This window comes from Octopus sinensis, linkage group LG8 (assembly GCF_006345805.1).
Source record: "Octopus sinensis linkage group LG8, ASM634580v1, whole genome shotgun sequence".
NCBI lineage: Eukaryota > Metazoa > Mollusca > Cephalopoda > Octopoda > Octopodidae > Octopus > Octopus sinensis.
The window spans coordinates 3817750-3838498 of NC_043004.1; the positions used below are offsets into that span (position 1 = coordinate 3817750).

The following is a 20749-nucleotide window of genomic DNA, read 5'->3' on the forward strand; positions in this document are numbered from 1 at the left end:
CATACGCGTACACATACACACATACACACACACGCACACATATATAAAGTATATATATATGTTTTATGTATGTGTGCCTTGTAATTGAAGAGCATTTACAAAAATATATATTCTGGAGAATTTTGAATTACGATTGAAGAAAAAAAGCAGGAAACAAAATGGGGGAAAAGAAACTTTCCTTAGAATCAAAGTAATCAACGTGTGTCTATAAGTATTCCAGCATGGCTGTTAGAGGTGGGGTGGGGGTTGAAAGAGAAAGTGAAAGTAGAAAGTAGATTTGTATGGCGACCTATGTTTATGACCATCTTTTTCTTTTTCGATTTTTCTTTTCTCTTATGGTGCTAGAGTTTCCATCTGGATCTTAGAAACTTTCTCAGCTATTGTGGCCTTATTATTATTATTATTATTATTATTATTATTATTATTATTATTATTATTATTATTATTATTATTATTATTATTATTATTATTAACTGTAGTGCAATATTTGATGTGGCTTTATCGTCATATTTTGGCTAAATTGTAGAATGTTTCGTAACGTAAAATGGCGTTGAATCAATCAGTCCCTGTAAATACAATGTAATGGAAAAGTAACGAAGGAAGAAAGGAAAAGAAGTTCATATTCATGATATCATAATTATTTTTTTAAAATTTTATTATTTTATTGATGTGAGTTGTAGTTTTGTTTTTTGTTGAATTTTTTGTTTCGGTATTGGTTGGTTTTTGTGTTCGTTTTCGTCTTTTTTCAGTTCTGCGATTCTTCAGACAAAATGATTTTCGCCTGAAAGAAATAATTAAAAAAAAAAGCAAAGAAAATTAACAATCAATTAATTATATCTGTTATTAATTTAACAATTAAATAAATTAATCAAAACTAGTTTGACGCGAATATTTTTGTCATTTTAGTTATTGTTGTTGTTAAATTCCATGTCAGCTCTATGGTAAAAAGACTCTCCAGCCGTGATCATCCTGTTTTATGTTTTGCGTTCGACACAATATATTTTAGGTTCTGGAATTTGATTTGAATCAGGTTAAAATGATAGTTTTTATTAGGCTGAGACCACGTAGAGGTTAGCTCGTTAGTATTTTAGCTTAATTAGTTACTCTAATTAATAAGTGATGAGAGAAAGAAGAAGGTGATAGGTATGCACACGAATAATTTTTAAGCATCATTAATTAATATGTTACACTGAATTAATTAACCAGGAAGATTCAGCATGGCTGTGTGGTTAGACGCTTGCTTCCCAACCACGTAGTTCTGGTTTCAGTCCCACTGCGTGGCACTTTGAACTAGTGTCTTCTACAATAGCCTCGGGCCAACCAAAGCCTTGTGAGTAGATTCGGTAGACGGAAACTGAAAAAATGCCCATCATATATAACCTGTGTGTGCATGTGTGTTTGTGTGCATATATATATATATATAGGTGTGTGTATGTGTATGTGTGTGTGTGTGTTTGTGTGTGTGTGTGTATGTGTATGTGTGTCTGTTTATCCCCCACTATCCCTTGACAACAAGTGCTGGTGTGTTACGTTTCCCGTAACTTAGTGGTGCGGCTAAAGAAACCAATAAAATAAGTACCAAGCTCTAATAATAATAATAATAATAATAATAATAATAATAATAATAATAATAATAATAATAATTTTTTGTTCTGTCAAGTGCATACTTGTTGCAAAGTGTCCAATGGACAAGCCTAGCTATACTGTCATGGCGTCTCTTATATTCCTTCTGGGCTAGTGGAGTGCATTGGCTGGTAACATGCCATACGGTTTCACCGTTTTTTCCACAGATTCTGCGCTTATCACTTTCTGATGTGTTGTCTGTTCTGTATTTTATGTAGTTTGTTCTTAATGCCTGCTCTTAGGTAGCACAGATTAGAGCCTCTTTTTCCGGTTTTAGATCACTTTTAGTCATCCACAGCCATCTTTTTTCTCTGTCTTATCTTCAACAACCCTATGAAATTGACCATGCATTCTTTTCTTTACCCACCTATTTTCAGTTTCATTCGTATTCAATTTCTTATATTGTGCTTTACCTTTGCAATCTTTTATCCTACACAAGCCTGACCTTACTTCTAACAATAGCGGTTCTGTGGCATTTTTACATACTATGCTATGTTGTTTTCGTCTGCTCTAATGCTGTGTTCGCGTCCAATCAGTCGTCTACCCTCCTCTTTTTCTTGGTACATACAGTCTGCATGTGTCACTTTTTGGGTGGAGCGACCCATATCTAGTAAGCAACTTCCTTGTCTTTCTGTCTAAGCTGTTTAGTTCGTCTACTGTCCATGCGATTATCCCTGCTCCATATCTAAGGAGTGAAACTGCCCAGGTGTTGATAGCTTCGATCTTATTCCGTCCATTTAATTTCGACTTAAGGATCAGTCTCAGTCTGCGTAAGTACTCCATCTTAAATTTTTCTGTCATTTCCTTCTCCATTAATTCATCCATTTCCAAAATCCCCAAGTACTTATAGCCCGTCTCTTCTATCTGCTTCCTACGACGGTATCGTTAGTCCGTCCATACATTTCATTTTGCCTCTTTTCAGTACTAACACGCCACACTTTCTCAGTTCGAACTCCATTCTGATATCAGCACTGAACGTATACACCGTATCAACCAGGAAAATGACTTGGGCTTCACCTTCACCATAAAGTTTGAGGTCATCCATGAATAACAAATGATTGACTTTTTGCTGACGGCTTTTGAATACATACCCAGCTTTCGCTTTCCTCAGAATCAGTGTTAGTGGTATCAAGCCCAGTACAAAGATCAGTGGGGACAGGCAGTCCTCTTGGAAGATGCCCCTCCTAATTTCTACTGTCCCTAAACTTCTTCCGTATGCTGTCAGGTCCGTCCTCCAATTCGCCATACTTTTTCCAAGCAATCGCTCAAAATTCGATGCAATCCCAAACAGGTTCATATACCCCATTATCCAAGAATGTGGGATCATATCGTACACCTTACGATAGTCGATCCATGACATGGCTAAGTTACTTTTCCTCCTCCTGCAGTCTCTGAATACAGTTTTATCTATCAGGAGTTGATCCTTGGTACCTCCGCATTTACGCTTACAACCCTTCTGCTCATGTAGCAGGACTCCATATTTTCTAGATGTTCGTACATTGACTCTGCGAGTATTCCAGTCAATAACTTCCACATAAGTGGCAAACAGGATATCGGCCTGTAATTGTCTACCATATTGCTTTTTTCGATGTTTTTCAGGCACAGCATTGTCCTACCCAATGTCAACCACTCTGGTGTTACTTGGTCGGCATTTAACAAGGTGTTGAATTGTGCAGCTATTCGTGCATGACATTCACCAAATCTTTTGATCCAGTAATCTTGAACTCCATCTGGTCCCAGGGCCTTCCAGATGCCCATTTTTTTTTTGCTGATTTTCTTCACTTCTCTAACTGAAATGACTAGTTCTGCCTGTTTTGGACCGACTACTGTTTGTTTCAGTTCTTGCAACCATTCAGCATCCTTCTTGTACTCCTTGTCTTTGCTCCAGATGTCACTCCAAAACCTTTGACTTTCAATGTTATCTGGTATCAACTTTTCATCTGTACACCCGCCATTTATTTCTTTGTACAATCTCTTCTGATCTATTCTGAATAACCTATTCTGGTGCTAACCTTTCATTCTTTGGTCGTATCTTACCATCATTGCTTTGTTTGCAACGAGGCGCTGTTTCAGTTCCTCCACTACTACTTTCAGGCCCTTTCTTTCAATATTATACTTCCTTTTCAGCGCCCTGTATTTTTGTTCACTTTTAAGCTCACCTTTCTATTTTCGGTCTAACACAGAGATTTCCTTCGAGATTTTCTGCGACCATGAGATTGAGAATAGGAAGCCAGACATAGTCTTAATTGAGAAAGAAAACAAACTATGCTGGATCATAGATATAGCATGTCCAGCTGACAACAAGGTATGCGATAAGGAAGAAAGAAAAGTCGAGAGATATGACAGGTTAGCTTGGGAAGTTAAGCAGTTGTGGTCGATGAAAAAGGTCGCAGTAGTACCAATAATTGTCGGAGCCCTGGGAATAGTGAGCAAAAATCTCGAGAAGTACGTGGAATAAATAGGGGTTTCAATAAGAGTGGAGCACTTGTAGAAAACAGCACTGCTTGGAACCGCTCGAATACTCCGGAAGGTACTCGAAAAATAAGAGGTGTTACCTTAGTTCACTGGTAGTGAACAGCTGACACTGTAGTACATCTCCAGCATTAGAAACTGTACAAAGGCAATAACAACAACAACAACAACAACAACAATAATAATAATAATAATAATAATAATAATAATAATAATAATATAATAATAATAAGTACTGGGGGTCGATTCGTTCGACTAAAATTCTTCAAGGTGGTGCCCCAGCATGGCCGCAGTCAAATGACTGACACTAGAAAAAATATAAAATGAAAGAAAAACGTACGTCTCATGAAGCCAAAGTAATTCAGTTCCAGGTGTTAGTTTGATGCAGGTAACTACTTAACCTACCTCCACCCTACGAAGAGCGAATACTTAACGCATCACCTCTTCATCTTAGTTACCGACCCAACCTTTGGCATGTGACTTTAACCAAGTTTAGCTGTCTGTTCGTCGTGATTCCTTTTTACCTTCGTGGATGCCAGTTGAAATTATTTTTATATTCCGATTTCTAGTTTTATTTTCTATGTTCTCATATTGATTTCTCCGTCCATGTGCAAGTTTGCGCATGTCTACAAATGCAGGTAGATTTTTCAATTTAATAAATGACACTCATATCTAAAACCAAAGACATCCAAGTATGTAAATATGCACACGCACAAGTCGAAACGTTACAAGTGCAGTGACTGACCGTCTTTATAGGGGTGGCCAAATAAATATCAATTCTGGGTGGTGAACTAGTGAAACTGTGAGGGCCTCTGAGAGAATGTCTTGTGGCATTAGTTTTGGTTCGTTTATGTTCTCGATTTAAATTCTCCACCGACTAATTTGGGTGGTAGACTTAATCCGTCGCGGGGCTTAACACCAACACTTGATCTTTGGGTGCTAAGTATGTAAAGAGCCGGAACAAACACCGGCAAGCATTTTGTCCGCAGCCATAATGCAACTCCGAACCCTTTATTAACAAACAGATAACCGCCATAATAATTATATTTTCGTCATCTCAGCAGGAGAGGAAGGAAGGATTTGAACCGAGAACAGAAAGTGCCGAAACGAATGTCACAATGTAAATTTTTCCCGACGCTTTAGCGAGACTGCATGGCTGGGGTCGATCGTTCGTTATCTTAATGCAATTTACTCGACTACAAACAGCAACAACAACAACAACAACAAATCGGTTGAAAAAAAAAACGTAATTGCAAAGGAAGTTGTGCTTATCGGAATTATCATAATCAATAGTTCATTATTTTCAGGGAGAAATAAATCAATAATAAAAAAATAATAATGATAATAAAGTAGTGAAATAACAAAATAATAATAAAATAATGAAATTGAAATTCTGATTATTTAATAAGAATTCTATACTTTAAATGGAAATATTTGCACTTAAGACTTTGGAATTAAAAAACGAACAGGAAAACATTAACAATTACAATTAACAAACACACACACACACACACACACACACACACACACACAAACATGCATAAGTACGTACATACATACATACAAAAATATCCTGTTGTTGATGTTGAAATTCCAATGAAGGAGCCTTGGATCTAGGTTAGAAACCGGTTCTTTCTCTATTGGCAAGAAATCTTGATATAAACTGAATATTGACATACATACATACATAAATACATACATACATACATACATAAATACATACATACATACATACATACATACATAAATACATACATACATACATACATACATACATACATACATACATACATACATACATACATACATACATTAAACATCCAGGAAAAAGAGAATATCTATAGCGAATTACTGCGCCACTTACAGCTCCTGCACCTTGACTATAAATTCTCATAGATGCATTAGGATATGTACCTTCAGATTTACACAAAACCCTAGAAATTCTAGATTTTTCGAAGAAAAATAAAACAAAAACAAAAAAGAACTGACGCAGATTTTCCAAATCCAACGTATTAGTGGCACAGTGAAGATTTGTGAGTCATTCCTAAAATTCTTCTTCTGAGATTCTTTAGATGAAGAGATGCATACACTTGGGTGTGTGTATCGACAGTTCAACCAACACACCAACTCAACCACACATTCACAAACACCGGGATCTCAACTGAAAAAGTCTTGTCGTGTTGTTAGCGATCGGCTTGAATTCTCTCAAGAAGAACTTAAATAAAGCTCGAAGTAAAAACATACATTTATACACATCTGTTTGGTCTCATTTATAGCTTTTAATATATAACGACAGAAACATTAAATTAAAGGCCCTCTAAATACTTTTCGTGGAGGCGCGTGGCTTACTGGTTAGAGTGTCAGCATCATGATCGTAAGATTGTGGTTTCGATTCCTGGACCGGGTGACGCATTGTGTTCTTGAGCAAAACACTTCATTTCACGTTGCTCCAGTCCACTCAGTTGGCAAAAATGAGTAGCGCTGCGATGGACTGGCGTCCCGTCCAGTTAGGGAACACATACGCCATTGAAACCGGGAAACTGGGCCATGAGTCTGACTAGGCTTTAAAAGGGCGCATTTATTTAGTAGAAGCGCGAGGCTTAGTGGTTAGGGTTTCAGCACCATGATCGTATGATTGTGGTTTCGATTCCTGGACCAGGCGACGGATTGTGCTCTTGGACAAAACACTTCATTTCACATTGCTCCACTCCACTCAGTTGGCAAAAATGAGTAACGCTGCGATGGACTGGCTTCCCGTCCAGCTGGGGAACACATACGCCATAGAAACCGGGAAACCGGGCCCCTGAGCCTGGCTAGGCTTTAAAAGGGCGCATTTATTTTATTTCAATACTTTTCAGTTGATATTTCTCAACGCCTTTGTTTTTACAGGTGAAAGGCTCACAACTATTTGAAAGTTTTGGTTATGTCTGAGAAGACCACAGAGCTGGAACTTCGTGGTTACTGTCAAACTTTTTCCTTGTCACAATAATAATAATAATAATAATAATAATAATAATAATAATAATAATAATAATAATAATAATAATAAATGCCCTGATGCAGTACCAGGCGTTGGCTCGCATGGCTTCTGATTGGAAGTGTTATCATGTACATTGTTTTGTCTTGGTATAAAAAATGGGCTACAGCAAATATTCTTCTCAATATCACAGATTTGCTTGTCAGTTGTTTGACCTTAACCAGTTGGCCATGTTCCTTAGTGGCTGACGATATGTGCATCTCTGATCACGAGCAGAAGTAGTGGGAGAGCATCACAGCCATGTGTTGAGAGGGATTCTTTGGGGTTTGAATAATTTACCTCTGGAAACATGGGTGTTTCATTCAACATCCTTAAACAACCCTTATTCAGGGACCTTTTGAGCGGGATGGGTTACTCGACCAGAAGAAAATTCTATCTGGGCCCCACCTGCAAGGTCATGTGCTATTTATCTTCATATAAGCTCACCATGTCGAGCACATATGGTTGTGATGCATGTGCCTGGTGTACCCTTATCAGACGGGTAGTCGTGATGGGTATGCTGAGCCTTGTATATTTTACCCCAGTGTCACTTTGATGGCATGTACTGCTCTCTCACTCAATAATAATAATATAATAATAATAATAATAATAATAATAATAATATAATAATAATAACAACAACAACAACAACAACAATAATAATAATACTTTCTATTACAGGCAGTATGCATGAAATTTTTGGGGAGGGATGTAGGTAGATTACATCGATCCCCATCGTGTAATTGGTACTTATTTCATTGGCCGCGAAAGGATGAAAGGCTAAGTCGACCTTGGTGGAATTTGAACTCAGAACGTATTTTACCGCCGCCGCCCGGTACACTAACGATTCTGCCAGCTGGCCCCTTAAACACGGCAATGATATTGGTAGTAATATAAAGAACACTTCCATTGAAACAAATGGAAATGCGATGCTTCCTCCGCATACATACACGAACACACACACACACACATACACACACGGACACATACACATACGCACACAAGCAGACGCAGACGTGCGCACACATACATGCACACACACATATACGTAGACGCAGACGCGCGTGCATTCACACGCATACACACACACATGCACACACATACACACACTCAGCCGCACATACACACACTCAGCCGCACATACACACACACACGCAGACTCATACGCACACGTACACGCACATACACACGCAGACACACACACACACATACACACGCAAACACAAACGCACACGCACACACACACACACACGCACAATTACGCATAAAACGAAAACGAGCTGATAGAGATAGCTGAGAGTGGCCGGTGACACATATTTGAACAGCAAAGATGAATATGGGTCTATCAAATAATATACAAAATACATTATTGAATTATTAGAAATGTCTTCGCTCCCGGGGAGCTAACTCAAGAATCATGAATCCTCCAAAATTGACTTGCCATTTAAGAAAAGGATTTTGATTATTTGAAGAGACGAAGACAGCTGTAGACACGTTTCTTCCTCAAAAAGCGTCATCAGCACAACAAATATATATTATTGTACTAACACTTTACACTTTAAAAAGCAAATACACTCTCTTCACTGAGTTAACAAAACATCATCTCTTTTTGTCTGTCTGTCTCTCCCTCCCTTTCTATGTGTGTCTGTATATTTAATGTATGGCATAGCATTATATAGATGAAAGTGTTGGATTTACACACACACACACACACACACACACACACACACACACACACACACACACACACACACTGACATAAAAAAAGGACATACGTATATATGTGTACCTATGTTTACGTACATACACATATACACAGAAATGTTGATATAAAACAATTTAATTTCCTGCTCATCGCCTCCCCCCGCACCACCACCACCACCGCTCACTGGGTGACTAATTGACACTTAACAATCAACAGTATCGCTCACTGCTACCAAGCGAAGGACATCAAAGCTATTGATTTCAAAGGATGAGGAAATGAGAGTTATACAGTTGCCGTTTTCTTCAAGAGTATCAACAGAGAAATGGCTTCTGACTGTAATCGATTATTACGGCCATTGACATAGCTGTGTGGTTATGCTGTCCCTTTGTAATCTCGCTGTTCTGGCATCACTGCACGTCGCCACGCATTTCTATCTTCTAGAATAGGCTGCGATTGTTGCAGTAGTTACTTAGGAGTAAAATTTGGTTGATGGAAACTACGCAAAGCCCAGTTATATAGGCATCTCTGATGAGGCCCAAATAAGGAGCGAGAACCGAAATCTGTTCTTTTGTTTTTCACACACACACACACTCACACAAGCACACACACACACACACACACACACACATACATGCATACATGGTGGCTGTCCCCTCGTTATCGAGTATGGCCATTGCACAATGCTTAATCAATGTTATTATCGTGCAATGCCTGTGCAAGAACATTTTACATACATACATACATACATACATACATACATACATACATACATACATACATACATACATACATACATACATACATACATACATACATACATACATACATACATACAGGCACACGCACACATGGGCAAGCACAAGCTACGGGATTTCTGATAATTCAAGAATTCATTTTGTATGTTATTTGCTATACCCATATTCATTTTTGCAATTCAAATACGTGTCACCGGCCACTCTGTGCTATTTCTGTGAGTTCATTTTCTCATTTACTGAGAAATAATTAATTTTGCCATATGTGTATGTTTGCTACGTAGTTTTACATATACATTATATCTTGATACTGTCTGAGATTCCCGTTCACATCCCGCTGATATTAAACCGTTAAATACTACAGTATGTGAATTAGAAGCTTCAATTCTCTGGAGCTACGGTATTTGGTGTGTGTATGTCTAGTACAGAGGTTTGCATATGGATGGATGGATGGATGTGCGCAAATTAGCCGAGTCGTTAGAGTGTATGATGGAATGTCTTGTGGTATTTGTTCTGATTCGATTCTCTGCGCCTTGAGATCAAATCCCTCTAAGGTCAAATTTAATTTTCCTCCTTTCAGAGTTGATAAAGAAAGTACGAGTCCAGGACGATGGACCGGAAGACGAATTGTTCGAACATTGGACTGGATCTCCTTCTGTTTCCGTTCCTGTTTCTATACATTCTGCGATGAAATTCCGCCCCGTCACCATAAAACAATGTAAAGCATTTCTGTCAGGAGTTATAACCGACAGATTGTATTAGAACTTAGAAGTAAACAATGGAAACTTAGTCTTAGTCTGAAAAGATTTACCCCACCCCTTACACACACATATATACACATAGACAAATATATATTCATATATACATACACGGGTCTCAAACCATTCCTTTGTTTTTGTTTTTTTTCTATAACTTATCATTGTTTCGACGTCTATTTATAATGTATTAATTCATTACCAGTCTCTTAATTACGGGTGAAAAATCGTTCTGTTTCACTGCTCGTTCGTAAGACTTTTCTAGGGGAAGAACTGTGTCGTCATCAATTTCACTGCGTATGGCCCGTTGATCTAATCCTCTTGAAAGGATTTTCATCAACTGTTCGTCACGGTTTGACACATCCATCGAACTTCTTTTACCATTTCCTGAAATAGAAGAAAAATATATATAGATGTATAAATAAATACAGAAAAAGAACAATGCGGTCAAAATCTATGGAAACTGGCGCTAATGAAGAAAACCTTACATTATCAATTTGCCTGTAAGAAATAGCAACCAAATCCTCTAAAAATCACACCATATCTTCTTCAGAAAGATCAGGCATATTGGATAATGTTCTCTGAAATGCATTATAACTAAGAGATGGTCACGAATGGAACGCTGGTTGTCATCATTAACATATCCGATCAGAGATGGACTGGAGCTAAAACAATAATAACAAGATCAACAACATAATAGGCAAATGAAGCATGGACGCCCTTTGTGGTTACTTGATTTGCCTGAAATAACAGTCAAATCTTCCACTAACCAAACTCCAACGGTCTTTAAGTCCTTAAACGTTTTAAATAAATATACAAAGTAATCCTCGCTGGAAAAAGTCAATGATGTGATTTCACCGCGTGTTATCTCTCCGTGGACAGAAAAAGGAATCTATTTCACTAATCTCGCTGAAAGATCGTCCATTTTCCGTCTACTTTTTACAGCGTTACTAAAATGCATATGTATTAAAAAATTATATACCTTATGTTTCAAATAATCTAAAATAAATTCCACCGTTTCGTGCACTATACTTAAGCCCTTCCTCCCGATATATATATATATATATACCGTCTTGCCCCTCTAACTGGTAATTAACATCATGATTTAAAGTCTTCTCCTACCCAACCTCTTTTTATAGACAGTTACTTATATCCAACTGACTACTCCTAATGTCTTATTTCCTCCCTAAGTAAAAGGGATACATATGATAATATTCATGACCGTACCTAGCCATGAGCTATCAACTCACTCTTGTCTTATATTCGAAATAGACACAGCCTTCTTGTTTTAGATTTAGTAGTTGATAAAGAGATAAATGAGTTAGAAATGAATTACAATCCCTTACAATACTATGACCCCAATAGTCTTCATGTGATTCTTGGAAGTGTAGTCTATTCTTAGCTACAATAACGACAACATGAATTTCTTCCACATTCTTGCTCTGTTAAAATATTTGAGAAAAATTATATTAATGTGTCCTACATGTTAAAATTCTATTTATTTATTTGTGCAGCTGAAGATGGTATTGTATTTAAATTGATGTAATGATTGCATTAATCAATTAAATGGAGCCGCTTGAAACGGTCGTACTGCATCACTACTTGATATCCTGTTGCTTATTTTGATTATATATATATATATATTTAATGTATAGAACGTAACGATACGAGCTAATAACAATCTCTTGCATAGTTGACGCGGGTTTAGACAGATTTTTCTAACATACCTTGTGCCTCTGCACGATCTTTGGGCTCTGAGCACATGGTATATTCAATTTACAAATCAGGAGACTGGTATAAAAGGAATCACGAGAAAAAAAAACGAGAAGAAGGTAGATGCAAATTGTGGAAGGGTGAATAAAAGCATCAAAAGAATGAAAATGTCCCTTTTGACCGCAAATCCACAATTAAGCTAGTTGTAGAATAATTCCTCGGAAAGGGGTCCAAAGTCTGCAAGATGGCTGCTCAGTCCGGTGAGGGTGGTGTCTCCTAGTTTGCTAAAAGAAATTTGTCCATATGTTTGCATTTGCTGGAAATTTTGGATCTGGAATTCAGTAGTGATGTGGGATTCTTAGCTCTAAAAGGAATATATGACCTTTCAGCTTCGCCTAAGTTGCATTTCTTAGATCCATGCCATGCGTGGCAATCCAGTTTCGTGGGTTAACTTTTGTCGATATGCCAATGAAGTTTGAAGAATAACTCCACATATATGTTCTTAGAAATTCTAGACAACACATCAACGCGACACACATTAACGAATTCAAACAGACGTACATATATAAATACATTAGGTTATACAGTTTATTAGTTTCGTGAGCTTTGAAAATGACAAAAAGTGAAACTATCTCCATTAATCGATGCGAAAGTATAAAAACCATGTTCTGCGGGTCAGACACGGTGTTAACTGAACAATTTCCTTGACATAATGAATGATTAACTTTATTTGCATATTTTTATTTCTGTTGGCGACTTCTTCAATAATTTTCTCTTTGATCACTTGTAATTTCAGAAATGATTGCGCACCTTAGTTGACTGTCTGCCACTCTACAAATAACGTTTGTCATATTAAAACCGATATAAATTTTGATTCTTACCTTAAAAAGGTGATACATTATTTTCATTATTTATGCTATTTCTTTACAAACCTTTCCCACCCCCAAAGAAGAAGCCCGGTGGTTTCTTTACGAGAGCAGAAAAGTTGTTAGAAAGTTAGACTACACATCAATAAAATTTAAGACTAAAGTGCCGGGGCACGTAGACAAGAAATGAGATGAATTAATAATATACGCACAAACACTCATAAACAGACTCATAAAAACAGTCACACGCACGTATATGTGCACATATATAGTATGTATATGTGTGTGTGTATATATATAAATATATAAATATATGTATGCATATATATATGTATGTATATATGTTTGTATATATGTATGTATGTATATATACATATATATCTGTTTGTATATATGTATGTATGTATATACATATATATATGTATATATATATATATATGTATGTATATATGTATGTATGTATATACATATATATATGTATATATATATGTATATATATATGTATGTATGTGTGTGTGTGTTGTGTGTGTGTGTGTGTGTGTGTGTGTGTGTATGCATCTATGAGTGTATGCAAACGTGTATATATTCATACAACAATAAACTGCTTCCGTCCGAACTTCTGTACGGCGCACACACAGATTTTCAAATTGCTGCTGTAAAGTGTAGAAGTGGGTCACTTACATCAACCAATCGAATCACATATATGTATATATATATATATATATATATATATATATATAATATATATATATATATATATATATATATATATATATATATATATATGTATGTGTGTGTGTGTGTGTGTGTGTGTGTGTGTATACGCACACATACATAAAACGTCGCACGATTGTAGAAAGGGCTCGAACTAGACAGGCTAAATCTTATTGATTTCTTTCCGAGACTAAATGAGAATTAGACAGCAAGGTATAGATGATTGGGAACAAACCATCCCAGTGTAACAATCAGTACACTATAATAGCAATCAAAAATAAAAATACTGTGAATGACTGGTATATTTTAAAGCTAAACAAAAGACACAGATCTGGGAAACAAATCTTGAATATAAAAAAGAAAAAACTATAAAAATTGGTGGGTTACTGAGAGTTAAAGGAAATCGCTTTCGTTATTTTATTATCAATTTCAGCTCGAAAGCTGCGGCCATTCTGGGGCTACACTTTCACTACTTGAAACCGCCTCTGATATGTGGCATTTGGTTGTGAGAGAGTCTGATGCTGTTACTGAAATGGAGGAAATGAGTTTTGTAACAAGCAAACAAGAACAGTGGCGAATTAAAATAAAGGGGTTTTGATAATACTAATAAAGTGTAAAGGAATCAAATGTGGGTTCTGGAAACTAAATTGTCCTTTGTATGTAAGAGGGACAGCTTTAAAGGGGAGGTAATTAACACAGTAAGTTACCCTGTGGCGAAGAATCAGTTTCCAAACAGTTTTTCGAAGTTCCAAAGGGGCAGATAAAAAATGGAATGGTTAAAAAAAGATAAAAACTAAAAATAAATGATCTATTTGGGAATTTCTGTGTCAGGGAAGCTGTTGTATTTCTATTCTTCTAAAAACCATTTGATGAATAGGCGACGCCGGGTGGGGTTGTGTATCGCTCGCTGTAATTATTAAAAGCAACCCGAATACGGTTTAGACATGAATAGGCTAATCTTATTAAGACTGTAATTAATGATAATTAATGAATGTGCATGTGTGCGCGCGTGTATATATATATATATATACACCTTATTTCACAATATGCTACAGGTTGTAGTTCACAATATGCTACAGTATATAGAATGGCTCACTTCGAAGTTTACATCAAATATTTACACCGTTCTTCTAATATATTACGGGTTCCTGTGGTCCCTAAATCCATTTCATGCTATGCTGAACGTCCTCGAAGAACAACGTTTTTATTGTTTATACTTAAGGACGTACTAAACCACTGGTATTCTTTTCTACTCTAGGCACAAGGCCCGAACTTTTGGAGGTGGGGGCCAGTCGATTAGATCGACCCCAGTACTCAACTGATACTTGATTTATTGACCCCGATAGGATGAAAGGTAAAAATCGACCTCGGCGGGATTTGAACTCAGAACGTAACGGCAGACGAAATACCTATTTCTTTACTACCCACAAGGGGCTAAACACAGAGAGGACAAACAAGGACAGACAAACGGATTAAGTCCATTATATTGACCCCAGTGCGTAACTGGTACTTATTTAATCGACCCCGAAAGGATGAAAGCCAAAGTCGACCTCGGCGGAATTTGAACTCAGAACGTAGCGGCAAACGAAATACCGCTAAGTATTTCGCCCGGCGCATTAACGTTTCTGTCAACTCGCCGCCTTTTATCTCTTTTTAATAACAATATTCAGTCGACATAACGAAATATAGGCTTTTTGCCTCGACATTATGTAGTCGCCAGGGCGTTGCCAGGGCGTCGCCAGGGCGCCGTCAGGCGATAATGGGAGGGCTAGTGTTGTACCACTTGTGAGTAAATCTCGGTATTAGTACATCATCTGCCTCATCAGTAACCAATGGTAATTTATGCAGTTATGCGGGAGATTGCTAAATCTCTGTCGATAAGCTTAGCACCATGCAGTGGGCCTTTGCTGAGATGAGGTAAGGCATTAGCATTAGAATTAGTTCAAAAATTCTATCCGATGATTTAGAGCCTGTCATCTAACCCTGGCGTCAAAAGTGTTTCCACTCTAACATTCAGTAATTTTATCCGCCAAAAGAAAAAAATTGTCCGTTTCCTTGGTTTTGTTTTTATGTTTTCGTTTCTCATTGTGTTCGACGTTTTTTTGGTGTCCTGTACTCATATATGTATGTATATGTACATATAGATGTAGGTACGCACATATATGTATGCATATATGCATATGTTTTATTCATTATTTTGTTATCATATATATATATATATATATATATATATATATATATATAATATATATATATATATATAGGAAGAGTTCACGAAAAAAAAACAAAAGACGAAGACAGGTGGTGTACAAAACAAACAGATGTATTAGTATAACGCTCAGGAATTGAAAAACTCTTTTACGTTTCGAGCCTACGCTCTTCTACAGAAAGGGACACAGAAAAAAAAAACAAGAAAAGAAAAAAAAATGTGTGTAGTGGCTAACGATCTATCATGGTGACTGCCGGACAGAAGGGCCACACAGGAGAGTGACGAAGTAGGGGAGATAACAAAGTAAAGATGACCCACCAAAAATATATATTACTGGCACCCCGTCGGCTACGACGACGAGTGTTCCAGTTCATCCGATCAACGGAAGGTGTTGCTCGTGAAATTAACGTTCAAAGTGACTGAGAACTCAACAAATACGCGTAACCTTAACGTAGTTCTCAGCGTGAAACAGAATACGACAAGGTTGACTCCTTTAAAATACAGGCGCAACACATTTCTGTCAGCTGAGAGGACTGGAGCAATGTGAAATGAAGTGTCTTGCTTAAGGATTCAACGCGCCGCCAGGAATCGAGCTCACAACCTTACGATCATGAGCCGAAAATCCCTAACCATTAAGTCACCTACCTCCCCACCTCTTTCTTCTCTCTCTCTCTCTCTCTCTCTCTATATATATATATATATATATATATACACACTCACATATACATATATATATATATATATATATATATATATATATATATATATATAATATATATATATATATATATATATATATATATAATATATATATATATATATATATATTATATATATATATACACATACATACATACATACATACATACACACGCATATGGCAACTCATCTAAACTTTGTATTTTAGCTTTAGCATCGCCAGTAATCTTCCCATGAGCTTGGTTGGTGCCATCATTAAAAGCTAATTCATGTTCCCAGACTTCTATGTCGTGGTAGAACGCGAATAATAAGCATTCGCTTATTATCATGCGGTGCAATGTAGAAAACATCTTCATTAGTTCTGCCCTCTGTTACAAAATCTTGAATAAAGTGCAATAAATAATCACTCTGTCTTTTTTTAGGGTACGTATAATGATAAAGAATTTTCTCAGTTGGGGAAGCTTTCTGATTTCTACTGCTTCTCTTGTCCACAGCAGCAATTTGCCGTTCCTGTTTAACAAATTCCCTCTTTTACTGGCTGCTTCGTCATTAACGACATCATGAATGCAAGTGTTTTTTAAAACTCGTAGTTCTTTTTCCAAGTAATAAAATTAATAACCTGAAGTAAAATATCTCGGTTTCCCTTTGGATATAGAGCATGTATTCAAAGGATCATTTTATCTCTTTCGTGTATTCTCTGTTTCCAATGGTAAGGAATTTCAGTTTATTTACTAAGGTTCATTTGGAAACACTTCAAAAAACAGATAAAATGAGGGAATAATCTCACCGAAGACGCCATCACCTTACAAACTTTGCTACGTATGCCTATACTTTCCTTAAGCCCCCCCCCCACTTATTTATATCCAGTTTACACTTCCACCATCCCAGCTCTCACTCTCCATATTTACTGCTCTCTCTTAACCTACTTCTGTCTACATCAAATCTCTATTCTCCGTCTCCCTTCTCAGCTTCCCTTTTACAAGCACAAGATGCAGACAGAAAATAAATAAATTTTCAAATGCTTGAGGTGAATATGGCTGTGTGGTTAAGAAGCCACACGTTTCACAACCACGTCGTTGTGGGTTCAATCCTGCTGCGGGACACTTTGGCTAAGTGTCTTCTACCATAGCCCCAGGTCGACTAAAGCCTTGTGAGTGGATGAGTGGATTTAGTAGACGAAAACTGTGTAGAAGCCTGTCGTGTGTGTGTGTGTTCTCCTCCAGTGCTTGACAACCGATGTTACTCTGTTTACGTCCGCAATTTAGTGATTCAGAAAAAAATATAGTGAATAAGTATCAGTCTTTATAAATATGCATTGCGGTCGATTTGTCCTACTAAAACCCTTCAAAGCGGTGCAGTCTAATGACAGAAACAAGTAAAAAATGATACGTGTATATGTGTGTGTGTGTGTGTGTGTGTGTGTGTGTGTGTGTGTGTGTGTGTGGTGTGTGTGTGTGCGTTAATATATGCACAAAGCTCCTTTAGAGACTGCTTGTTAAAAATAAAACCTGCTCCAAATAATATGACATAGCGGCGTTTTGGTTTAATTTAGTCTTTTCAGTGACAGACAACGGCTTAATCTTTTGGAGCTCGCTAGGAACTTCTGAATCAACAAGCAAAACATTTGATTTGCTCATGTGTACGAAAGGCTTTCCAGCTCGAAATTAAATCTGTGAAATTCACACGAACAAGCGAAGATAATGATGTTTATATGCACACTCGAATGAAGATCGGTATTTTGTTTTGAAGAACAATTATCAGGATGAAAAATTTTCGACTCTCCGCTCCAGTCTATGAATCCCTACTCTGCGGTCCTTCCAAAGTCTATTGCCAGCCAAGTAGGATATTGTGAATGCTGTTTCAGTTCCTGGACATCCAATCTCTGCTGAAAGTACCGTACATTGCCAACCTCGTGTTTCACGTGATTCCCAAAGTCCCTTATATCTTAAGCCCTTCATTCATTTTCCCACTCCATGTTGCCATCTCAAAGCACTACCAACCCGACAAATGTCTCCATCAAGTCATACCACGGACAGGGTATTACTTCGTTATTGCAGTAAGGCTTCAGAACACAGTTTTTCTTTCAAGTCAGCTCCCAGCTTCTAGTCTTTGACACTCGACGGAAATCGGAGTCTCGGATTTCCTTTTTCTCTCATATTACATTCTCTCGCCTTCCCCTCCCCCCACCATTTGAAACTAATGACTGAATCTTGATTATCATTGAATTTATGTTGCTGCATATTTTTGTGCATCAGTAATTCTACACAACAATTATGCTCTGCAAGGAATGAATGTAATCCGAATGAAGATTTCTCTAAAACATCGCTAATTTTTATCTGAGGCAACATATTGCTAGATTCCACTGAGGTATGTTCATTGGGGAGATTTTGGTAGAATCGGATGCTGGGTATTAAGAGATGCAATAATATGAATTCATATATTTAAAGACAAAGATTTGAAAAGATTTTGACAATCTTCATTTGGTTCAGAAATGTTGATTAACTAAGAATTGTTGCATTAAAACATTGCAGAAGATGGTTCCAGTAGAGTTCCATAAAATGCGCAACAGATTAAAAAAAAGGATTCTAAAATATCTTTGTATTCTTATATTTTCTGGAAAACATTAAAAACATACTCTGTACTCAAGTTGTTGTTTTTTCTCCATTGCAAAATTTGTGTAAATAATATTCTTAAAATTTATTTCTGTCAGAAACTAAAAAGAACCAATTTATTGCATTGGACAGAGTGCCGAAATAAATGAAGATGGTGAACAAGGCTGAAATTTTGACAGGTAGTGGTATCTTGTGTCTAATTTCAGATATCATTGTCTTCCAGGAACCGAGATGTTGATTTATTTCTCTAGAGGAGATGAGCCTAGTTCCTTAATAGAGATTCAAATGAATTAGGGTCTTTTGTTGCGATGGAGAAACGAGCGTATATCAACACATTCCGAATAACTTGGATGCGTCGCGTAAATGTGTCAAAGAGTATGTTAGTTAGTTAGTTAGTTAGTTAGTTAATCGTATTCAATCGTGTTGGGTGTTTGAATCTTCCTTTTCCGGTTCTCTTCCGTTTGTCGGTAATTTTTGTGCCCGGTTTGCGTCTCTCAGTCAGAAACGGACTCTGAAACCTCCTTGGTATCTATTCTCTTTCATGCAGGGAGACTGTTTGTTAAGAAGCCCACATGGTCCATAAATCATGCATTTTTCTCGTATGATAAAAGTAGACATTTTTCAAAATTAAAATTTACTCTCAGCCAGTTTGTTGTAATAAATAGCGCAAACAGATATTTTCTGCTACCAAATGACCATTTATAGTAATCATAAAGATATAATCTTAATTATTTACATGACGGATATTTGTCCTCATCTTGTTGTTAACACAACGTTTCGGCTGATATATCCTTCAGCCTTCATTAGGTGTCTTGGAGAAATTTCGAAACTGGGTCTCGAATAATACTATTATTATTACTATATTATTACTATTATTATTATTTAAGTCATGCCTGGAAAAGAAGTCGGAATCTTGGGGTTAATAGACCACGCTCTTAACCACTACACCATATGTCCGTGGGCAATTATGGAGTGAATTTTGGGCTTATAAATCTAATATTTTCCTATCCTTCCTTAATACTGGTTTCCATATGCTATTCCACTCGGTCTGCTTAGGAGGTTGTTGTGTCCTAACATATGTGCTGCTTCTTTTAGTTTTCCAGTGGTGTTCTCCATTATTTTAACTTCATCCCACAGGGGACATAGAACTATATAATCTTAATGTAATTGATTCGTAGAACACATCTAGACCGATTATTATCAGTTAAGGGCTACGTAGGAATCAAAGGTTTTTATTTATTTATTGGGTTTCAGATTTCCAAAGGAGAGTTCTTCATAAAAGAAGCAAAGTGTTTTCTAACGTCTAATGTTGATATTCATAGAAAGTTAAAGGGTTTCTATCGTTTAGCCACAGGTCAGCCACCATCGAGCTGTCTTAACATGAAATCTATTCCAGGTATGGGAATCTTGTTTTTTCTTTTTATACTCACGGTACGCATAACAACACTATCCGCTGTATACTTCTATTTTTGAAGAAGGTAGGATGTGGATTGAGGGAAATTCGGCGGCTATTTCTAATAGGCTAGATAACCACGTACAGATAATTCTTCATTATTATATACAATAGCCTTAAACACGCTTATCATTCTAATATACCAAGATGTATGCCGCGT

At 36.9% G+C, this 20749-nt stretch overlaps 1 protein-coding gene across 2 annotated transcripts in view; it reads right to left on the reverse strand.

The window, feature by feature from the left end:
- Positions 1-318: 318 nt before the first annotated feature.
- LOC115214755 overlaps positions 319-20749 on the reverse strand; it is an 81250-nt gene continuing 60819 nt past the window's right edge. Inside the window, exons 3-4 of one of the 2 annotated variants that reach the window (XR_005000284.1) lie at positions 10438-10710; positions 319-781 (exon numbers count right to left, since the gene is read on the reverse strand). Coding sequence is in view for 1 of the 2 variants with exons in the window: in XM_029783778.2 (XP_029639638.1) it covers positions 746-781; positions 10526-10710 (221 nt within the window). In the remaining variant the exon portion in view is untranslated. The remainder of the gene's footprint in view (positions 782-10437; positions 10711-20749) is intronic. The other variant, XM_029783778.2, reaches the window with a different exon arrangement.